The following is a 17,576-nucleotide window of genomic DNA, read 5'->3' as shown; positions in this document are numbered from 1 at the left end:
TTGGCTAAACTAGGAGGCAAAAAATGAGAGGAAATTAAGGAGAACCCTTCTTCATATTGTGTAAGAGGATCACAAAATTGAATGGCTCATGCAAACCTATATAAATTCCAAAACATTACAAGTATATATTTTGCGTAGAACACAAGGAAACGAGAGGACTTTAGGGTTGACCAAACAAAATGAGCCAAGAACAGTTGGAGAAGAAACCTATAACTCATGACGTAAAAGAAGAGGCCCAAAAGACTCCGGCAACAGCTCAAGGCATTGAAACGGCGGAGGACAAAGAGAAAGGTGTTGTCGTGGTTGAGGCTTCCGGTGGTCAGGTCTCTATATATATAATAATCCGATGATCTTACATGTTATCTAACATATGTAAGACTATCGAAAACATATAGTAAGAATATGAGTGGAAATTTTAAATTTTGTAGGACGAGGGAGAAGCAAACCAGAAAAAGCCGGAAGGTACCATAACGATCGGAGAGGCTCTAGAGGCAACGGTTCTCACAGCAGGGAATAAGCCGGTTGAATGGAGTGATGCAGCGGCCATACAAGCTGCTGAGGTTAGAGCCACAGGACGGACCAACATCATGCCAGGCGGTGTTGCCGCTTCAGCTCAATCAGCTGCCACTCTCAATGCTCGAGCTAACTCCGAAGACGACAAGACCACGCTCGCAGATGTTCTCACTGTGAGTATATGCTAGACTCCAAGTTTATCTCTTTTTTTGAACATTGGTTTCTTTCATTTACGAGTTCTAACCATGTTTTGTCTTTTTTTTTTCTGGGAACACAATGGGTTCTGAAAGGGAGCGAGTAGCAAATTACCATCAGACAAACCAGCAACGAGGAAAGATGCGGAGGGAGTGACAGGAGCAGAGATGAGGAACGATCCTCATCTCACTACTTACCCAACAGGTGTCGCCGCCTCCGTCGCTGCGGCTGCTCGGATTAATCAAGCCAAGTGATACCATTCTTCTTTCTTGGAAGCTACGTAACTAACTCTATTGAGAAGGCAAATATGTAAACTAACAGCTATATGTATATATATGTTGATGTATATAAGATTTTGAAGCTTTTTAAGCTACATTAGTTCAACAAATATCCAAGAAGATCAGAATGAAATAGATAAGTTAAACAAACATGATAAGAAACCTCTTTTAAGTATTGTGTATCCTCAGCGGGAAAATTTGAAGAACAATCTCATGAATAAAAGAGAGATAAAACAGCACACAATAAATCGGTACAAGCTAAAACAAAGAATACAGCCTAAGTGATAAACAACCAAAACTTCACAAGAATCTACTGTAAGAGAAAGTTCAAAGCTCAAATCTTCTGAGAAACATTTGCTATTTGTTGCCATCAACTGGATAGGCTAACCTTTTCCAGGCCTAGCTCTGTCGCAACTGCTCGTAATAAAACTTGTACCAGCTCTCTCACCCGCGTTTCCCTGAAGAAAACAGAACGCTCAGAATTCGAAAATTTGATAAGTGTCTTGTTTGTTTTTAGTTACAGATTTTCCCTTTTCTAATTTGATCCGTTGATTCTCCAGTCTCTTAGGGACCACCATACAAATATTTTGTAACCCTTTTAGATATCAAGAATTCCAAAAGGAATTGAAAGAGTGATCTTACCTTGATAACACAATCTCGCACAGTGAGGGGAAAAGGACAAGTAGGTGGGAACGGGTGTCACGATTATCTTCGCGTAGGATGGTTTTCAGATAGGGTTGCAACGGAAGAACCGAAGCAGCCTCGGGGTGAATGGTTAGGCGGTCAAGTTCTTGGAGGGCAAAGATAATCTCTTCAAGTCTTGCTGTTGGGATTGGACGGTTGTCTGCCAAAAGATAACCCCATAGATTAAAGACAAGCAAGGCGAAGAACATGTTAAGGTTCATAAGAAAATGGAGACCTGTACCTAGATTATTTTCGTCGCTTAAAAATTTACTCAAAATGGATTCACATCTTTCCATTAGCGTGATGATAGAGATCCTGCTCACTTCTGCTCTTGTTGTGTGCCAGTTCTCAGTTTCAGAGCTGAAATTAAAAAAAGGATATTGATGTCGGTATGTCAAACAAACGAGGGAGTAAGAATGAGTACTCTGTATGTGAGATATGTACAAACAGTACAAGAAAAATAACGTCTAAGATCATATTATGAAATATGACATGCTAGTGTCTTTGCAAGAGAAGCAAGCAAAGGAATAGGCTAATGATCCTGGACATGCTCAACGCGTTACCTGCTCAAGGAAAACAATTTTTGTAAGCATTTCAAGGAGAATCTGCTACAGTGGGCAGGCATCAGCTCCACAGTTTCAATAGGCAACGAGCATGTACGTGATGCACAGCGGTCTAAGGTTAAAACAAGCCGCTCCAAAACCTGTTGATTCAAGATACCGATCATTTTAAAAATCAAGACATTAGGATAACACAGAACATTTTACATGAATTTCAAGCTGCTCACTTCTCGGGGTGCATCAACCGTCGACTTGAGAATAATATCACCAAGACCATCTAATAAGGCCATTTCAAGGTTCTCATTGGCCTTAAGCGCTGCTGCAGGGAGAGAATTTGAAGAAAGTGCACGTCCACAGTAACCAACAAGGAATATCTCGTAAACATCTCCAATTTCTTTCCAAATGCGTACGCGAGCAGTTTTGCTAATTTTCAGGTCTGTGTCATCACCCACAGAACATATTTTCACATCTTCAACTAGTAAACGGTTGAAGCCCTCAGCTGCTACCTTCCAGAGTGAACCATCTGGATTGTCTCGTCTTGTCATCATGCACCTGAAAAAAAAAACAAAATGATCCTGTAAGTTGGACTGTACGCACTTATCGCAGACAGGGACGTCAACTCAAGAGAGGGAAGGGGGTTGGGTTGACCCCATATATATAGATTAACTAATCTATGCGTCCCTTTCGAAACTTATGTTATGAGACAACCGAGCTGAGAAGAGCCACGACATCTGCACAATGACGGCATATAATGAGAGTTAGGTTTACCTTCTCAGGTTTTGGATGACTTCCCCAAACAGGATATACTTTTCAACTGCAGGTGCCCGGAGGAGGAGCTCCACCAGAGCCGGGATCAGCTTTTCTGCAAACATTTTACTCGTAATTCTTGTGGTTGGAATGGTTTTGTCAGACGAAGAATTAGCTTTGTGTTTCGATACTTCACTGCCTGGGGTAAAATGATAAACAAATATAAGAACTAACAATTGTTAAGAGTAAAATTAACATCATGTACTTACTTGCACGGTGACCTATGGTGCTCTGCTCAGTCTCACCTTCCTCATTTGGCAGAGCAGAATCAACTCGTGGAAGATAATGCAAAAATTCTCTTAGCAGTATTAGCCACATTGATGAAAGGTGCTCAGGAGGACCCAATGAGGGCAAGATTTCCAAAACATGACGTAATACAGGGGGAACATGGCCCTTGAGATCATCAATGTAATCATAAGGTGACGCAGGAGTCAAATTTTGAAACATAGTATTTAAGAAGAAGAATTTAAATAATGATGATAGGAGAACAGACTTACAAATTCAGTTTCAAAATTTTCGCTACTTATGATGGCCTGCTTTATAGCCAAATCTATAATTCCGAGCAATTGCATGTACATTTTATCATCAAACATCTGCAGTGATTGCACATATAACTCACCTGTCAAAACATTGGACAAAAATGAGAAACGGGAAAGAGTAAGATCCAAGTGTTACAGCAGAGAAGACCAATTTTGTTTCAGCCATTTCTATTTACTGAAATTGTTCATCTAAGTCAACAGAAAAGACTATAAAAATGCAGAGAACTCATTGGAAAAAAAATGAATTACCTAAACCATGCAGAATCTCTTGTTTCACCTTCGATGCTGTATCACCCGTATAACTCGATGACTTCTGGAAAACAAGCTCATACACATCCATGACCGAATTAAGATATCGGAGTTGCAAGTTTCCCTAATTTCACAAAATGCAAGTAGAAAGTGAAACATGGATATGACAGAGTTAATAGTAGCTCGCAGATAGTTCAAGTTACTGCGCTATTACCTTGACACAGTGAGATACAACAGCTGTCTGCAGACAATTTATCGCTGCAAGTGATACTTCTTTACTTCCATTGAAAATGCTATTCTTAACAAAAGCCAGTAAAGACTCCCATCCTACAGTATAAGTTCCACGATATTTCAGTTTTCTCTAAACCACAAAGACCGCAGTCCAGGAAAATCACAATTAACTCACCTGACCAGAAGTTGGGTAAGCTTTCAAGAAGAGGAAAGTAGGAACGGAAGAGGCGGGCTATTCCTCCAAGGACAAGCACAAATGTTTCATCCCACTGCTTCTGTGCTGTATTGCGACTGCAAATCAGAAAGTGGATGGCAAGGTTAAAAGGTAGGAATATTGGTAATACTTTGAAAAGAAATAAGTCATTCAGGTATTAAAGACTATCAGAGCGAAATGGACAATGCAAAAGACTTCCACGCGCAGAAAATTCCTTGTCACCTGTGATGTATAAGCATGTGCACTGCTTTCCCTCCTCGAGTGCCTATTTCTTTTCCTTGCCATTCGTCCTTTGATGATGTTGCAGCCTACAAAAGAAGATTCACCTGTCACGAGATAGTCTCCTAAAATGGATGTATTGAATAACTTGCTTCCCTCACCTTGTGAGAGGCGCCATCCAACATCGGGAAGATATAGTTCCACAGACAATCCTCCCACATTTTTTTTGAAAGTTTGTTCCCATGACTTCCCAAAATCTGGAAAAACGTCCTGACAGCTGAATTCCTCACCTGGAAACATTATTATTAATGAGAAAATAAGATAGAGCGACACCAACTTACTAAGTAAATAAAAAATTCACATTGAAAAGACAACAATGATCTATGACGAATACCTCTGGTCGCTCGTCATCCACGAGTTTCTGAATTAACGAAAATACTAAAAACAATAGTTTCTCATGATTTACTACTTGTATTCGAGCTTCATAATCTGGCTTGTCGGAATCTTCCACACCCTCAGCATTTGTTTGCTGTGGAGTGGTATCAACATTATTGAATCCTGCAGGGGCAGCAGTCACTATATATTTAAACAGAGTTTCTCTTAAGGTGATAATTGCAGACTAGGATTTGGCAGTTATTTACCCGATCCTTTCTCCATTAGAGACTCATGGTGAAGCCCCTTTGCTACGAAATCAGTCAGAGTCCACAACAGGCCAATGGCTGTTAAACTTATATTCAAATCGGTCTTCTGTGCACTGTAAGCTCCAGTAACGTCTATGCACCTGAAATATTAACATTACTAACTACCATTCCCATAGATAAAATTCTAACATCTCTGACAGCTAGCTAAAGCTCAACTAGTAAAACAAGGAACATAGTAATAATGAGATAGAATCTTACACATGGAGACAGTCTGCCGGAAGAGTAGAAAGTCCATCACTCATAATAACCCGGAGACTCTGTGAAGAAACAAAACAAGGTATCAGTGACACGGCATCAGTAAGCGATGACTAAGGTCATTCACAGATGCTAACTTTTGTCAATCCAACGAAGCCATCCTTGACTAACCTGAAACCCGAGGGTCGCTACATCCTTCTCTGATGCGTCGGCAACAGACCTTAAAAGATTAGGCGAGAAATAGGATCAGTAAATGGAATGGAAAATTCACTATCACATACATGGAAAAAAGCCAGGATCTGAGCAGGAAACAGACCTCAACATCTCAAGAATGCCAGGCCAGCTATAGTACAACTTTTCCCCACATCTCTGATGGGATAAGATTTATGCAGGAGTAGAAAGTTAGATATTGAAGATACACAAATGTTGATCTCTGAATGTTCATATCGTATATACCTCAAGTACATGAAGGAGGATTTTTAATGAACCAACTCGAACATCGGCCTTTTGGGCCGAAAAGTAAAGAGCCTTGAGAGAAGATAGTACAGCACACTCAACTGACTTCAACTCAGTTGACTTTGATTCTACCTAGGAAGAAGAACAAAACGAAAAAGAAATCAAATAAGGTTCTTTTTGCATGAGATGGAAGACACTCGAATTTAAGCAAGGACAGTGAAGAGAAATCTCACATCCAGGGTTGCATCTCTTGATCTGGGCGGATATTCTCCGAATTGCTCCGAACTTAAGACAGCAGATATGGATTGGTCCAGGGCATCAAGCGCCAAATTTCTCAAGTTCTGATTTGAATGTTCAGCGAGCTGCAATATGCAGTTGAAGTGTCAGCAAAGCCCAGACAATGTCAGGATATCCTACAAATAAATAGGATAATGAATGCTGCGTCACCTCAAGAAAGTGGCCAACAACTTGGTCCCATAGTAGTTCCACCCCTGTCGCACGAAGAAAAAAACAAAAATGACACAAACTAATCCAGACACTGGAAAAAATATACAAGGCAACAGCATGGAAAAGAGAGATTATACTCTGAGGATGAACTTAGAAAATCAATTAAGAACATACTGTGGAGATTATTTACGAGAACAGATATCATTCTGTCCACCGAAAAATTGATGCTCCCAATTTTTTTACTTGCAGCTGATGAAACACTGCCCGAAGTTTCTGTCATGGATTGATGGGACAACATATGGAGTGCAGAAAGAAGTGATTTAACAGCAGACACATGCATTAGAGCCGAGCTTTCAAACAGCTTGCAAGATGAAAGCAACGAGTCAAGATCCAGAAATTTCAAAATTCTGCTAACTCAAAATTCTGCAAACTCAAACAACTGTTTTGACTTACTTGAGAATTTAAAGAAGACAGAATGCTAAAATCAGCGTACTGCCTAGAAGGCTCCCTGGTGAGCTTTGGAACTGCAGTTGCGATCTCCTACAAGTAAAATATAATGTTATATTGCTCTATAGCTTTGTAAGAGTATTCACAAATGAGAGGAAAACATAAAGGATAAACAGCTTCGTAAGAGTAACCAAAAATATAGAATCCTGCGCGGGGAGTTGCTAAATTACCTGGGTGGTTGAATGAGGAGAATGAATAACTCGATCTAGGGCTGCCAGAGTTTCAAGAACCTGTATATGTCAGGATTTCCCGTTATCATGAGATAGTTTACTTGAACATACATGAAGCAAAATACTCACCAACACCCATGATGGCCCCAATACGTTATGCAACCTATGAGCGATGTTGAAGAGTGTTCTCAATGCCTGGATAATAATCAGATTCTGTTAGCCAAGCACATTTAACCAAACCATTTTAAATGGAAAATCTGCAAAGGAGTTTTTTCTTTCAAGATGTGCACACACGGAAAAATAAGAATGAATAAAAAATGTCAAGTTAAATACCTGAACATTCTTGGGTGTCAGGACAATGACATCTTTCTGATCAACCTGTACTTCAGAACGTTTGGACACAGGAGACTGTACGAGGCTACTGAAACTACAATTGAAATCCCAAAAGTTAATCGGCTAGCATTGATCATGTAGCTTCGACATGATATCTGAAGCACAATTATCAAGGTACCTTTTCCTTTCGGCATCAGTTGGCAAAACGATGGTAAATTTACAAAGTGATGCAAGAAAAGAGTTCAAGGGTTCTACAGCATGAAGAACGCCACATGCCTGAGAAAAAATCATAAAAAAACCCATCAATTCTTCTGGATAGGTAGACAACATAAGGTTGATTGGCAATGTAAATATTGCAAAGCAAAGACGTCCGCACATAGCCAATATCCACATCACGTATTTACATTTACCTGAGTAAATGCCTGATATCCTTTCAGTATTTCCAATACGATTGCCTCACCTTGTGACCTTCAAGAAAAATTAGATTAAACAAAGTCTTCAGTGTTCGCCTCTTCACAATCAATATATAGTCCAGCAAAAGGGCTATAATACCTTGATAGAATAAGGGAAAATGCGTCGAGTATAGTCAGCCATAATGAATCTACCATCGAGATACAAAGATGTGAGGTTTTCCCAGTATAATAATCAGACGTTGGATGATGCTCGTATCTGGGGGATTCAAGCTATAGTGGTTCGAAGAAGGGAAGTATGAAAAACAAGACACCAGCAGGCAAAGATTAGAAAGAGAAAATGTTAGCGGAACATTAATATGGCATAGCGGAGGAGAACCATGAATTCAATTACCTCCCCAATGTCTACTGCTTCATCTGTTAAAGTGGCGACTGTAAACACAACTCCAAGTAAGCCTTCAATTGCCAAAGTTATTGCATGAGCTTCGCTCGCAACGAGAACAGCCGCACTGGAAGCATCATTATCAAGAATCCATTCAATTCCTACAGCAGTGGGGGAAAATTTATCATGACAACTTTTAGAAGAATTAAAAAACAGTTGAATTATGAGGTCCTTAGCGGTAATAACCGATTACCTTTAGCTTTGCTACTAAACATCCCAGCAACAGCTGCTAGACTTTCCTCACTCGTCTCCTGAAACTACTTTCAAGAAAACCAACTCAAGAATTTAGCATATTCTAACTTTTTACTCTTGTTATGAGATGTCTTTAGTTAATTAAGGCCTTTTATAGTTCCTGAAGTTGTTCCTAGACTTTTTTCTGGTACACAAAATAGGTAAAAACTAAATGTAGATCTAAAACCAACTGGTAAACAAATAAGATAGCGACTACGAGAACTCAAGCAAATCGAGACTACAGAAACATTACAGTCGACCTGCCCTACAAACCCACCTGTATGCTAGAAACAACTCGAGCAAGTGCTTTGACCATGCTCTCCACAACATTTGTATTTTTAGGGTTCCTTGAAAGAGAAGTTACAATTAAATCACAGAAGGAACATGATCCAGGAAAAAAAACTTAATCCACTGTACAGGATGAAGAAACAACAAGACGGGTAATTAGTAATGTAACATGCAACATTGAGTGCACAGCAGGACAAAAAAGAAGTAAGTAGCCTTACATATCAAAATTTTGGAAAAGAATCCGTAATGTTCTTGCCTCAACACAGAACCCCTATATAATGACATACACAAGATATCTTAAAATTTTGAATAAAAAAATAAATTGAACTCCTTATACTATCTTACATACAGCTGCAAGTAGTAATTTTGAAATATAATGATTACCCTCAAAATCTCAAGAACAAGAATGCGATGCCACAATGGCAAATCTAAAAATGTAGCTTTCACAAGCATATTTAGGAACACCTGTACAGACAGAAATCAAATGGACGCACATCGGTACAGAAAACTTGCTAATATCATAGTCAAGAGGAGGAAATGTTTAATGTGCTTGTTTCTTTGCGATCAATACTGTACCTCGCATTCTGTAATGAGAGAAGAACTATACAGTCGAATAATATGAGCAACTGACCGCAGCACCAACCGGCGGAAATAAGGTTCAACCATTTCTCCCTCGAGCTGAGTAGTATGAAACATAATTCCATGAGTAAAATGCACGTAGATATGCGTTAATGCTAATCCAAGTTTTCTTAGATCACGGATAAGTATACAAAGATACAAGAGGCAGTGAGGCATAATTTTACCTCTGAGCTGGTCCTAAGTGATGTCATTAGGAGGGAGCAGATTTGGTGACGCAAAACCTGATAAATAAACAGGTAAACTTTTACAGTTGGTCAGCATGCTAATGAAAGGATTAAAAATAAGTGTCCATTTGGTAAAAATCCTAGAAGTACCTGTTCGTAGGGAAGTAGTATCTTAAAAACTGAGATATAGTTCGACAAAACAAACCTGCAGAACAAATTGAGAACTCGTACATTAAATAATGATTTTCAGTCCATCTCAACATGGGCAACTATAATTCAAAAGTCTTGCCAACTCACTCAATTAGTTCGAGGGAAAAGGTCCTTGGAAGAGAAGTGACATGCAACCAAGCCGCCTGAAGCATAAACAGAAATATTAGCCTTGGTTTAATACCTTTAATGACACTTAGCTGGAGAAGAGATACATAATATAGTTGAATTAACACATACAGATCCACCTGCAGCTGAGGCTGTCAGGTCCTCAAGCAAACGCAGACCAAGTTTACCGGTTTCACTCAGAGTGTCTCTCATTGTCGATCGACCAGAGATAACATCTTTCTCCAAGGACCTGGTTTCATAGTTCTGTTAGTCTATTAATAGCTGTAAAACCAAATACCAAAGGTTTCAATTGGATAAAGCAGGACTTCTAAATGGCGAGCCTATGTCTTCTATTAATCAGGAAAAACACAAAGCAACCAGCATATAACAAGTACATCACCCTCTGTGTATTAGAATAAACCAAAAGTCCACCAAAGCGAAAAGATATGTCTGGACAGTAAATACAAAAGGGGTTGAAAGAGTAAGTCAGACAGAGATGATCAGGACTGCATACTCTGAACTATTGATATTCTGACTCAAATCTCCAGTAACTGAGCCAGTCCTTGCTGTTTGACTGCTAGATCCAAATTTACTCATAGGAAGGGACTCAGCCGAAACCACTTGATCAAAAATCATCGCAACTGCTTGCCTGAAGGTAGCTGCAGCAGTACTGGGAGGCCAAAAAGGGATCCATGGTTTTTAATTTTGACAGTAAAAAAACGTTTGAAGAGGAAAATACCATCGGAGTAGTGAGGTTGGTTTGAATGATAGCAACTTACTTGTAAACACTAGGAAGACGGTTGTTATCAAGAAGCCTTAGACAGATACTTAGTCCGAGAACCATATTATCCTGGAATTAAGAAAAATGCTAAAGCCTCACGAATAACAAAGCCATAAGGAAGCAGATCTATGGAGAACTAATAGTTTTACATTAGCATATTACAGTTTGTCTTACTGCTCTTGATTAAAGGGTCACCTAAAAAACAATTTCATGACATCCGAATTCTACTGTTATATGCATAAAACCATTTTAACTTTCATTTACGTAAATGCCCAGGATCGGAATAATTTAGTCTACCAGCATTTTTACGTTAGACTTCCATTCTTACTAGACCAAGCTCGTCATACTCACCTCGGTTTCTGGATGTAGGCGAGATTGAAATATTATTAGAATAGTTTGCAGAGTCTTTAGCTGGATATTTTCTTCAGCCATTTCTGAATGCTGCGAGTAAGGAAACAACACGTTAAGTAGTGTTTTGTAAAAAATGTAAACTTGTTTGTCCTTTTCCATCCATAATACCAAACCAAAGAAGGCATGTGTCTAGCAGAAATTCATGTATGAGAAAGACTTCAGTCTGTCATAAGGTACCGTCAAAGATACAATGGATGGTGGAATTTAACATGCTAAATAGAAATCTGAATTTAATTCTCAGCTAAATTACAGAAACTATGACTTACATCTTTCAAGGTATCAAGTATCTCCTTCAGAGATGATGGTTCAACAGCATCATGAGAAATAAGCTTCTGCAAGCACGAAAGCCCTAACACACTAAGTTTTGTATTCCTGACTCCACAGGCCATCAGAAAGATCCGAAGAATGTCTTCATTGCTTGAAAGATCCCTTGCACTCGATGACGAACGAAGCTGACAATTAAAAAAAGAAGAACAAAATATAAATAAATTCAACTATCTTACAGTAACCTTGTGAGTAAATTGAGTCTCACTCACTGCCTGAACTATCAAGACACTTAACAATTCCGAGAATAACAGAGATAGCTATAGCCTATGGATTCATTCAAAAACAGCTCAAAGAAGTATGACTCTTCACATGATCAATTCAATCTTAAGAGTAACAGTTCAATACAAGGCGGCCATGTTCACAGTGAATTCAAGCTCCATCAGCAGACGTGTGCATTTACTATGGGGAAAACCTAACCTTCAAGATTGCGTGCTCCGCTCCGTCTTTGACGGCGGGATACCTCCGTCGCGCCTCCGCGGAGAGAGCGCGGAGATCCGCCTCAAGAGCCGCTACCAAAGCCATCTTCGTACTCCGATGCTAGGGTTTAGGGGGATACTTGGATGTTACCAGGAGAAGAGCTGAATCGGAAAGTATGGCATCGAGATCGGACGGTGAAGCTCCGATCGAGAGGAATTGGGAACGGAGAAGGTGCAGAAGATCTTTGTGATTGTGTAATGTTTATCATGCGCATGTCACGTGCCTCGAACCTCTTGGAGCTTTACAAGATTTGGGTACGATCGAGAGATAAACCGGCTTAAACCGAGATACCATTGCTGACATTTTTTGCTGAATACGACGCCGTTTTGCAGCTCCACCGCGAGTTATTCTCTTGTGAACGGGCGTGTCTGGTCCATCTCAGTGTCGTTGCATTACTTAACAAAATACAAGATTCCACTTAGTGGGCCTAGTTTGTTAGGCCCAATAAATGCTAGACTCTTAAAACCCTGATTTTATTTTAAGTTACAAAAAGCAATAAAACGCCGCGTTTTGAGATTCTCCTACAGCTATATAAATATTTTTGTTATTAAACCCTAAAACAAACTCGTGGCTGATAATAGCTTTCTCTCTCTTCGCCTGTGTCTCCAGTAATGTTTCTGTCTTAACTCTCTATTAACGTTATGTGACCAGTGTTCTTGATTCTGTTTTAGTATAGTTCAGGTCGTGTAAGGGGGGTAAGAAGACTTTGACATAGTATCCGCGGCCTTAACTCGTGTTCTGTCTATCTTTATTTTCCTCTATTTAATGGAGGATCATAATATGTAGACTAATGAATTGAAAATTATTTCTTTCTAGCTTTATTAGTGTCGTTAGCTCCCAAAGACATGAACCTTTTGTAGTTCTCAGTGTACATTGAGCTCACTTTAATCGTTTTTTTTCTTCAGGAGTTGACTTGAGCTTTGTGATAATGCTTCTACTGTTTGAGACGCCTGGTGGCTTCGCTATATTTAAAGTATTAGATGAAGGGAAGCTCTCTAACGTTGAGGTTGTTATTACCTTCACCTTCTTGCTCCGTTTTTGAATATTTGTTAATTCTAATTAAGTATGTCAAATTTGTCCCCTGTAGGATTTGGGCAATGCGTTCTCATCTGCAAAGTCAGCTCGAAAGGTGATTCTTATAGTTCATATTTTGTTGTCTAAGTTTAAAGTTTCTCACAGATTGTTTTGGTGTTAAAAGTAACAGATGGTGAAGCTCAAAGCTTTCGACAAGTTTGACAACACATCCGAAGCTCTCGAAGCAGTTGCTAAACTAGTGGAAGGAACTAGCTCCCAGCAAGGGTCTCCGCAAATTTATCAAAGCTAACTGCGAAGGTGAAGCTTTAGCTGTTGCTGATTCCAAGCTTGGAAACATTATCAAGACCAAACTGGTGTGTGTATTTTTAAGTTTTTTAGAGATTTTTTTTTTCGTTTGTTTGTTAGTTACTTGTTTCTCACGGTTCTACTCTCCATGCAGAACATAGACTGTGTTCACAACAATGCTGTTATGGAGCTGTTGAGAGGTGTGAGAAGCCAGCTCTCCGAACTTATCTCCGGAGTAGGGGAACAAGACTTGGCTCCGATGAGCTTGGGGTTGTCTCACAGCCTTGCAAGATATAAACTAAAGTTCAGTTCCGACAAGGTATAGCCTTTTAGTGTTTGAATTGTTGTGTCTTTCTTTTGAATTATACAGGTATTCTAGTGGTCCAGACTAGTCACGTATTAGTCTGGTGAAATGTTAATTCCCACTAGCCGGGACTCCAACCCTGATGGCTTCACTTTGTTGTGGCTTGCATCTCCTAATGCTTTAGGGTTTTTTTTTCTGGTAGGTTGATACAATGATAATCCAAGCTATTGGTCTGCTTGATGATCTTGACAAAGAGCTCAACACTTACGCAATGAGGGTTCGTGAATGGTACGGTTGGCATTTTCCTGAGCTTGCTAAGATCATAAGTGACAATATCTTGTATGCCAAGTCTGTAAAGTTAATGGGAGACCGGATCAATGCAGCAAAGCTAGACTTCTCTGAGGTTTGTCTACTCTACCATCCTCTTTGGTTTCAAAGACTTCTCTGTAAAGTTAACTGATTCTCTGTTTCTGTGCCACTGCCTCAGATATTGGCTGATGAAGTTGAAGCTGAACTCAAAGAAGCTTCTGTGATATCCATGGGAACTGAAGTCAGTGACCTTGATCTGATTCACATCAGGGAACTATGCGACCAGGTTCTGTCTCTTGCCGAGTACAGAGCTCAGCTTTACGACTACTTGAAGAGCAGGATGAACACAATCGCGCCGAACCTGACCGCACTCGTCGGTGAGCTGGTCGGAGCTCGTCTTATATCTCACGCTGGTGGTTTATTGAACCTTGCGAAGCAGCCTGGGAGCACTGTTCAGATTCTTGGAGCTGAGAAGGCTTTGTTTAGAGCGCTCAAGACCAAACAGGCCACTCCAAAGTACGGTCTGATCTACCATGCCTCTTTGGTTGGCCAAGCTGGACCGCAGCGCAAGGGTAGAATCTCGCGGTCGCTGGCTGCGAAAGCTGCTCTATCTATCCGTTGCGATGCTCTTGGCGATGGGGAAGACAACAGTATGGGAGTGGAGAGCCGTTTGAAGGTTGAAGCGAGGTTGAGAAGTCTAGAAGGGAAAGATCTTGGGCGTCTTGGTGGTGGTTCGGCTAAAGGGAAACCTAAGATTGAAGTTTATAACAAGGATAGAAAGATGGGATCTGGAGGTTTGATTGCTTCTGCTAAGGTCAGATTGTTGTCTGCTTGATTGATTGTCTCTTGTTATTTTTGTTTAAGTATTAAAGCCTTTTTTTGACTGTTGTTTTGTGCAGACTTACAACACTGCTGCAGACTCTCTTCTTGTGCAAACTCCTGTATCATCTGAGAATGGTGTTAAAGAGAAGAAAGATAAAAAGAAAAAGAAGAAGGCTGATGCAGAGGAGGAAGAAGAAGACAAAACTGAGGAATCTTCAAAGAAGAAGAAGACTAAAAGAGAAGTGGAACCTGAAGCTGAAGAACCTGCAAAGAAGGAGAAAAAGAAGAAGAGGAAGCACGAGGAAGAAGAAGAAACCGAAGCACCTGCCAAGAAGAAAGATAAGAAGGAGAAGAAGAAAAGGAAGAGTGAAGTCTGAAGAAAGTTTTTGAATTTTGATTAGTTTATCATCTTTAACGTTTTAATGTTTTGTTATGCTTTTGATTTAGTTGTTACACTTAGTTATCCAAAACACTTACAAAACTCTGTTCATTGTTTTGTAAGTTGTCTTAGTCATTTTCCTGGAACCTTGCATTGTACGTTAACGGATTTTACTGAATGATGTCTAACCAGGTTTTACAATAATCTACCATGATCTTTTTTTAACACTTATTTAGAACATACTACATCGTAGTAGAATTCTGAGCTAATGGTTTTTTTTTCCACAATGGAAACTAGTTATTATGACACATAGCAAAGACAAACATTACGATGACACATTAGCAAACATCAAACTGACATTATTACAAAATAAGATGGATTAAGTTTTTGATTGTTTCTGCTACCGTCCACAAATGTTGTATTTGCGGGTGGTAAATGTTCTTAGCGTTTTAGAACAACTAGAAAAGCATTGTAAACTGTCTTGTAACATTTCAAACTTCTCAAATTCAAAAGTTGATTTTAGTTATCGGTTGAACATCAAACCATAAACACATTAACACATTAGTTTTTTTTTATTTTTTATTTTCCAAACCATAACACATAGAACCATATAATTAAACCAGGGGTGGACACGGATCGGATATCCAAATTTTTTAGGTTATCCGTGATCTGATCCATCCCGTACGAATAATCGGTTTTTTGATCCGATCCATAATCTTCCGGTTATTCGGTATTATGGATATCCAGAAAATCAGTATATTTTACCGGATATACGATTCGATCCGTCGATCCGGTAAAAAAAATATTTTTCTGAAAGATATTAAAAGAAAAGGAAATATTTTAATATAAAATAATAATATTTCATTACAAATTATTTAAAAACTACGTACTTTTAAAAATTTAATGATCAAATAATTAATTTAGTAGATAAAATAACTGAAAATTTATATAGAGATATAAATTATATATAATTTTATATATACATGTATATGTATATGTATATTATAGATAGGATATTTGTTTTTTAAAAAAATGAGTATTTGTGATTTGCTCCTTATTTGACATATATTAAATTTTAGTATTTGCTTTGATTCGTAAAGTTACGGATCGAAATGAATAACGGATCGAATCAAATTTCACAGATATTTTGTCCAACCCTAAATTCAACAATGTCTGATACCTCCAATGAAATTATGCAATAATTCAACAATCATATCTAGTGGTGAATATTCAAACAGTAAATAGAGAAGACAAATCAAGGTAACAATAATAAATGTTACACTGATAATTATAGTAGAGGCCAATCAATCATCGCCACGTAACCAGATTGGCGAGTCCAAGCACATGAGTCGGTGGATAATAGATCCAATCAATCATCGGCACGTAACTATATATATCTGCGTAGGGTTTCCATTCTCGTTTCACACTCTCTCCTTCCTTCGCTTCTCGCTTCTCGCATCCATAATCTTTTCTCTCTTCTCTTTCGGGTCAACAATGGCGAGAGGAGGAACAAAGAGAAAGATCGAGATCAAGAAACGCGAAACCAAAGAACAACGATCGGTGACTTGCTCCAAACGCCGTAAAACGCTCTTCTCCAAATCCGCCGAGCTCTGCCGTTTGTTCGGTTCAAACATCGCCGTCTTCGCAACTTCTCCGGGAGATAAAACTAGCCTCGCCTCCTCCTTCTCGGGTCACGCCTCTGCCTCCGAGATCGTTGACTGTTACTTGAGCGGCACGCTTCCTCCGAAGATTAGTGTTCCTAATGAATCCGAATTAGGGTTTTGGTGGACGGATCCCGATCTTTACAGTTCTTGCGATGATCTCTCGCAGTTGGATGTGATCGAGGATCTTATTAAGAGGACTAAGAAGGATTTGATGGATTGCCTTGGGAAGCAAGAAGACTCTAGGGTTTCTTGTTTTGATCGTGGCGAATCTTTAACACAGCATGCATCTGATTCCCATCGAAACCCTAGCTCCTCTTCACAAGCCGTCACTATGTATCAGAATATTAGCGACCCTCTCGACGGATCTTCACAAGTAATCTATGGCGGTGAGTTATCTTCAGGTCAATCTCGTTACTTGGTGAACAAGGATTCTGGTAGTTTTATATGTGAGACAGAGAAAGAGAATAACCTAATTAGGAGCGTACCCCAAGAAACAGAACAAACACAGTCGATTGTCAACGTGGATGGTGTTGATGAGGATCAGAGCTTTTGGGATGAACTCTTATATTACGAAGATGTGTTTGGTCTTAATAACGGTGAAGACGATGTCATGATCGACATTGGAGAATTTCTCAACGATATAGAGAGTGGATGAAGTTAAGTCACTTCACAGCTTTAATTGTTCAAGGTGGGGTTGATTATGGTTATAGTACTATTTTTTTTATGAATATGTAATGACGATGTTGAAACTATTTCCATTTTGGGAAGCTAATTTTTCTCTCAGATTTTGTCTCTTCGATTGTTTGTTCAAACAGGATTCTTGTAGATTAATCAAAATATTCATTGTATCTGGATATTGTTGTTTATAGATATCTAAAAATTGATTGATTATGTTCAAAACCAGTTGTGCTTAATATTTTTAGAAACAAAAGTATTTTTCTACGCTAAATTAAATTAAATATCCAAACCATTACACACACACATTCTCTCTCTTG

General features: G+C 39.1%; 3 protein-coding genes and 1 pseudogene across 7 annotated transcripts; 3 read left to right on the top strand and 1 right to left on the bottom strand.

Annotated features, from left to right (window-relative positions):
* The first annotated feature begins 94 nt into the window (after positions 1–94).
* Positions 95–1,236, top strand: LOC108812515 (late embryogenesis abundant protein 47-like). The gene is made up of 3 exons (XM_018584795.2): positions 95–323; positions 429–686; positions 804–1,236. Exons 1-3 carry the CDS (start codon positions 180–182, stop codon positions 960–962), a joined length of 561 nt encoding a protein of 186 aa, XP_018440297.1. The 5' UTR covers positions 95–179; the 3' UTR covers positions 963–1,236.
* LOC108812514 (uncharacterized) lies at positions 1,139–12,001 on the bottom strand. 5 transcript variants are annotated; one of them, XM_018584792.2, is made up of 44 exons: positions 11,724–12,001; positions 11,246–11,431; positions 10,920–11,009; positions 10,567–10,637; positions 10,302–10,457; positions 9,920–10,037; positions 9,770–9,825; positions 9,623–9,677; positions 9,473–9,529; positions 9,246–9,347; positions 9,054–9,134; positions 8,888–8,940; positions 8,659–8,728; positions 8,344–8,407; positions 8,103–8,251; positions 7,851–7,981; positions 7,709–7,766; positions 7,477–7,574; positions 7,299–7,392; positions 7,095–7,160; positions 6,966–7,025; positions 6,742–6,828; positions 6,463–6,649; positions 6,289–6,332; positions 6,075–6,203; positions 5,842–5,973; positions 5,702–5,754; positions 5,557–5,605; positions 5,389–5,447; positions 5,131–5,270; positions 4,884–5,047; positions 4,651–4,779; positions 4,493–4,578; positions 4,232–4,347; positions 4,040–4,152; positions 3,826–3,949; positions 3,535–3,656; positions 3,247–3,430; positions 2,999–3,176; positions 2,458–2,782; positions 2,234–2,373; positions 1,912–2,036; positions 1,629–1,830; positions 1,139–1,444 (listed from the first exon to the last, which is right to left on the bottom strand). In XM_018584792.2, the coding sequence occupies exons 1-44, from the start codon at positions 11,826–11,828 to the stop codon at positions 1,357–1,359; spliced, it is 4,896 nt and encodes a 1,631-aa protein (XP_018440294.1). In that variant the 5' UTR covers positions 11,829–12,001; the 3' UTR covers positions 1,139–1,356. The 5 variants fall into 5 exon arrangements, with proteins under 5 accessions (XP_018440294.1, XP_018440295.1, XP_056845937.1 ...); XM_018584793.2 differs by having other exon boundaries at positions 1,912–2,030; XM_056989957.1 differs by having other exon boundaries at positions 3,283–3,430.
* A 357-nt stretch (positions 12,002–12,358) lies between these two features.
* LOC108810924 (probable nucleolar protein 5-1) lies at positions 12,359–14,941 on the top strand (annotated as a pseudogene).
* A 1,281-nt stretch (positions 14,942–16,222) lies between these two features.
* Positions 16,223–17,375, top strand: LOC108810612 (uncharacterized). Its single transcript, XM_018582718.2, has one exon. The coding sequence runs from the start codon at positions 16,262–16,264 to the stop codon at positions 17,234–17,236; it is 975 nt and encodes a 324-aa protein (XP_018438220.2). The 5' UTR covers positions 16,223–16,261; the 3' UTR covers positions 17,237–17,375.
* Positions 17,376–17,576: the final 201 nt, after the last annotated feature.

Source organism: Raphanus sativus, chromosome 6 (genome assembly GCF_000801105.2).
Source record: "Raphanus sativus cultivar WK10039 chromosome 6, ASM80110v3, whole genome shotgun sequence".
In the NCBI taxonomy this organism is placed as follows: domain Eukaryota; kingdom Viridiplantae; phylum Streptophyta; class Magnoliopsida; order Brassicales; family Brassicaceae; genus Raphanus; species Raphanus sativus.
Note: the sequence above shows the minus strand (reverse complement) of the source record. Positions and strands in the feature narration are given on the sequence as shown.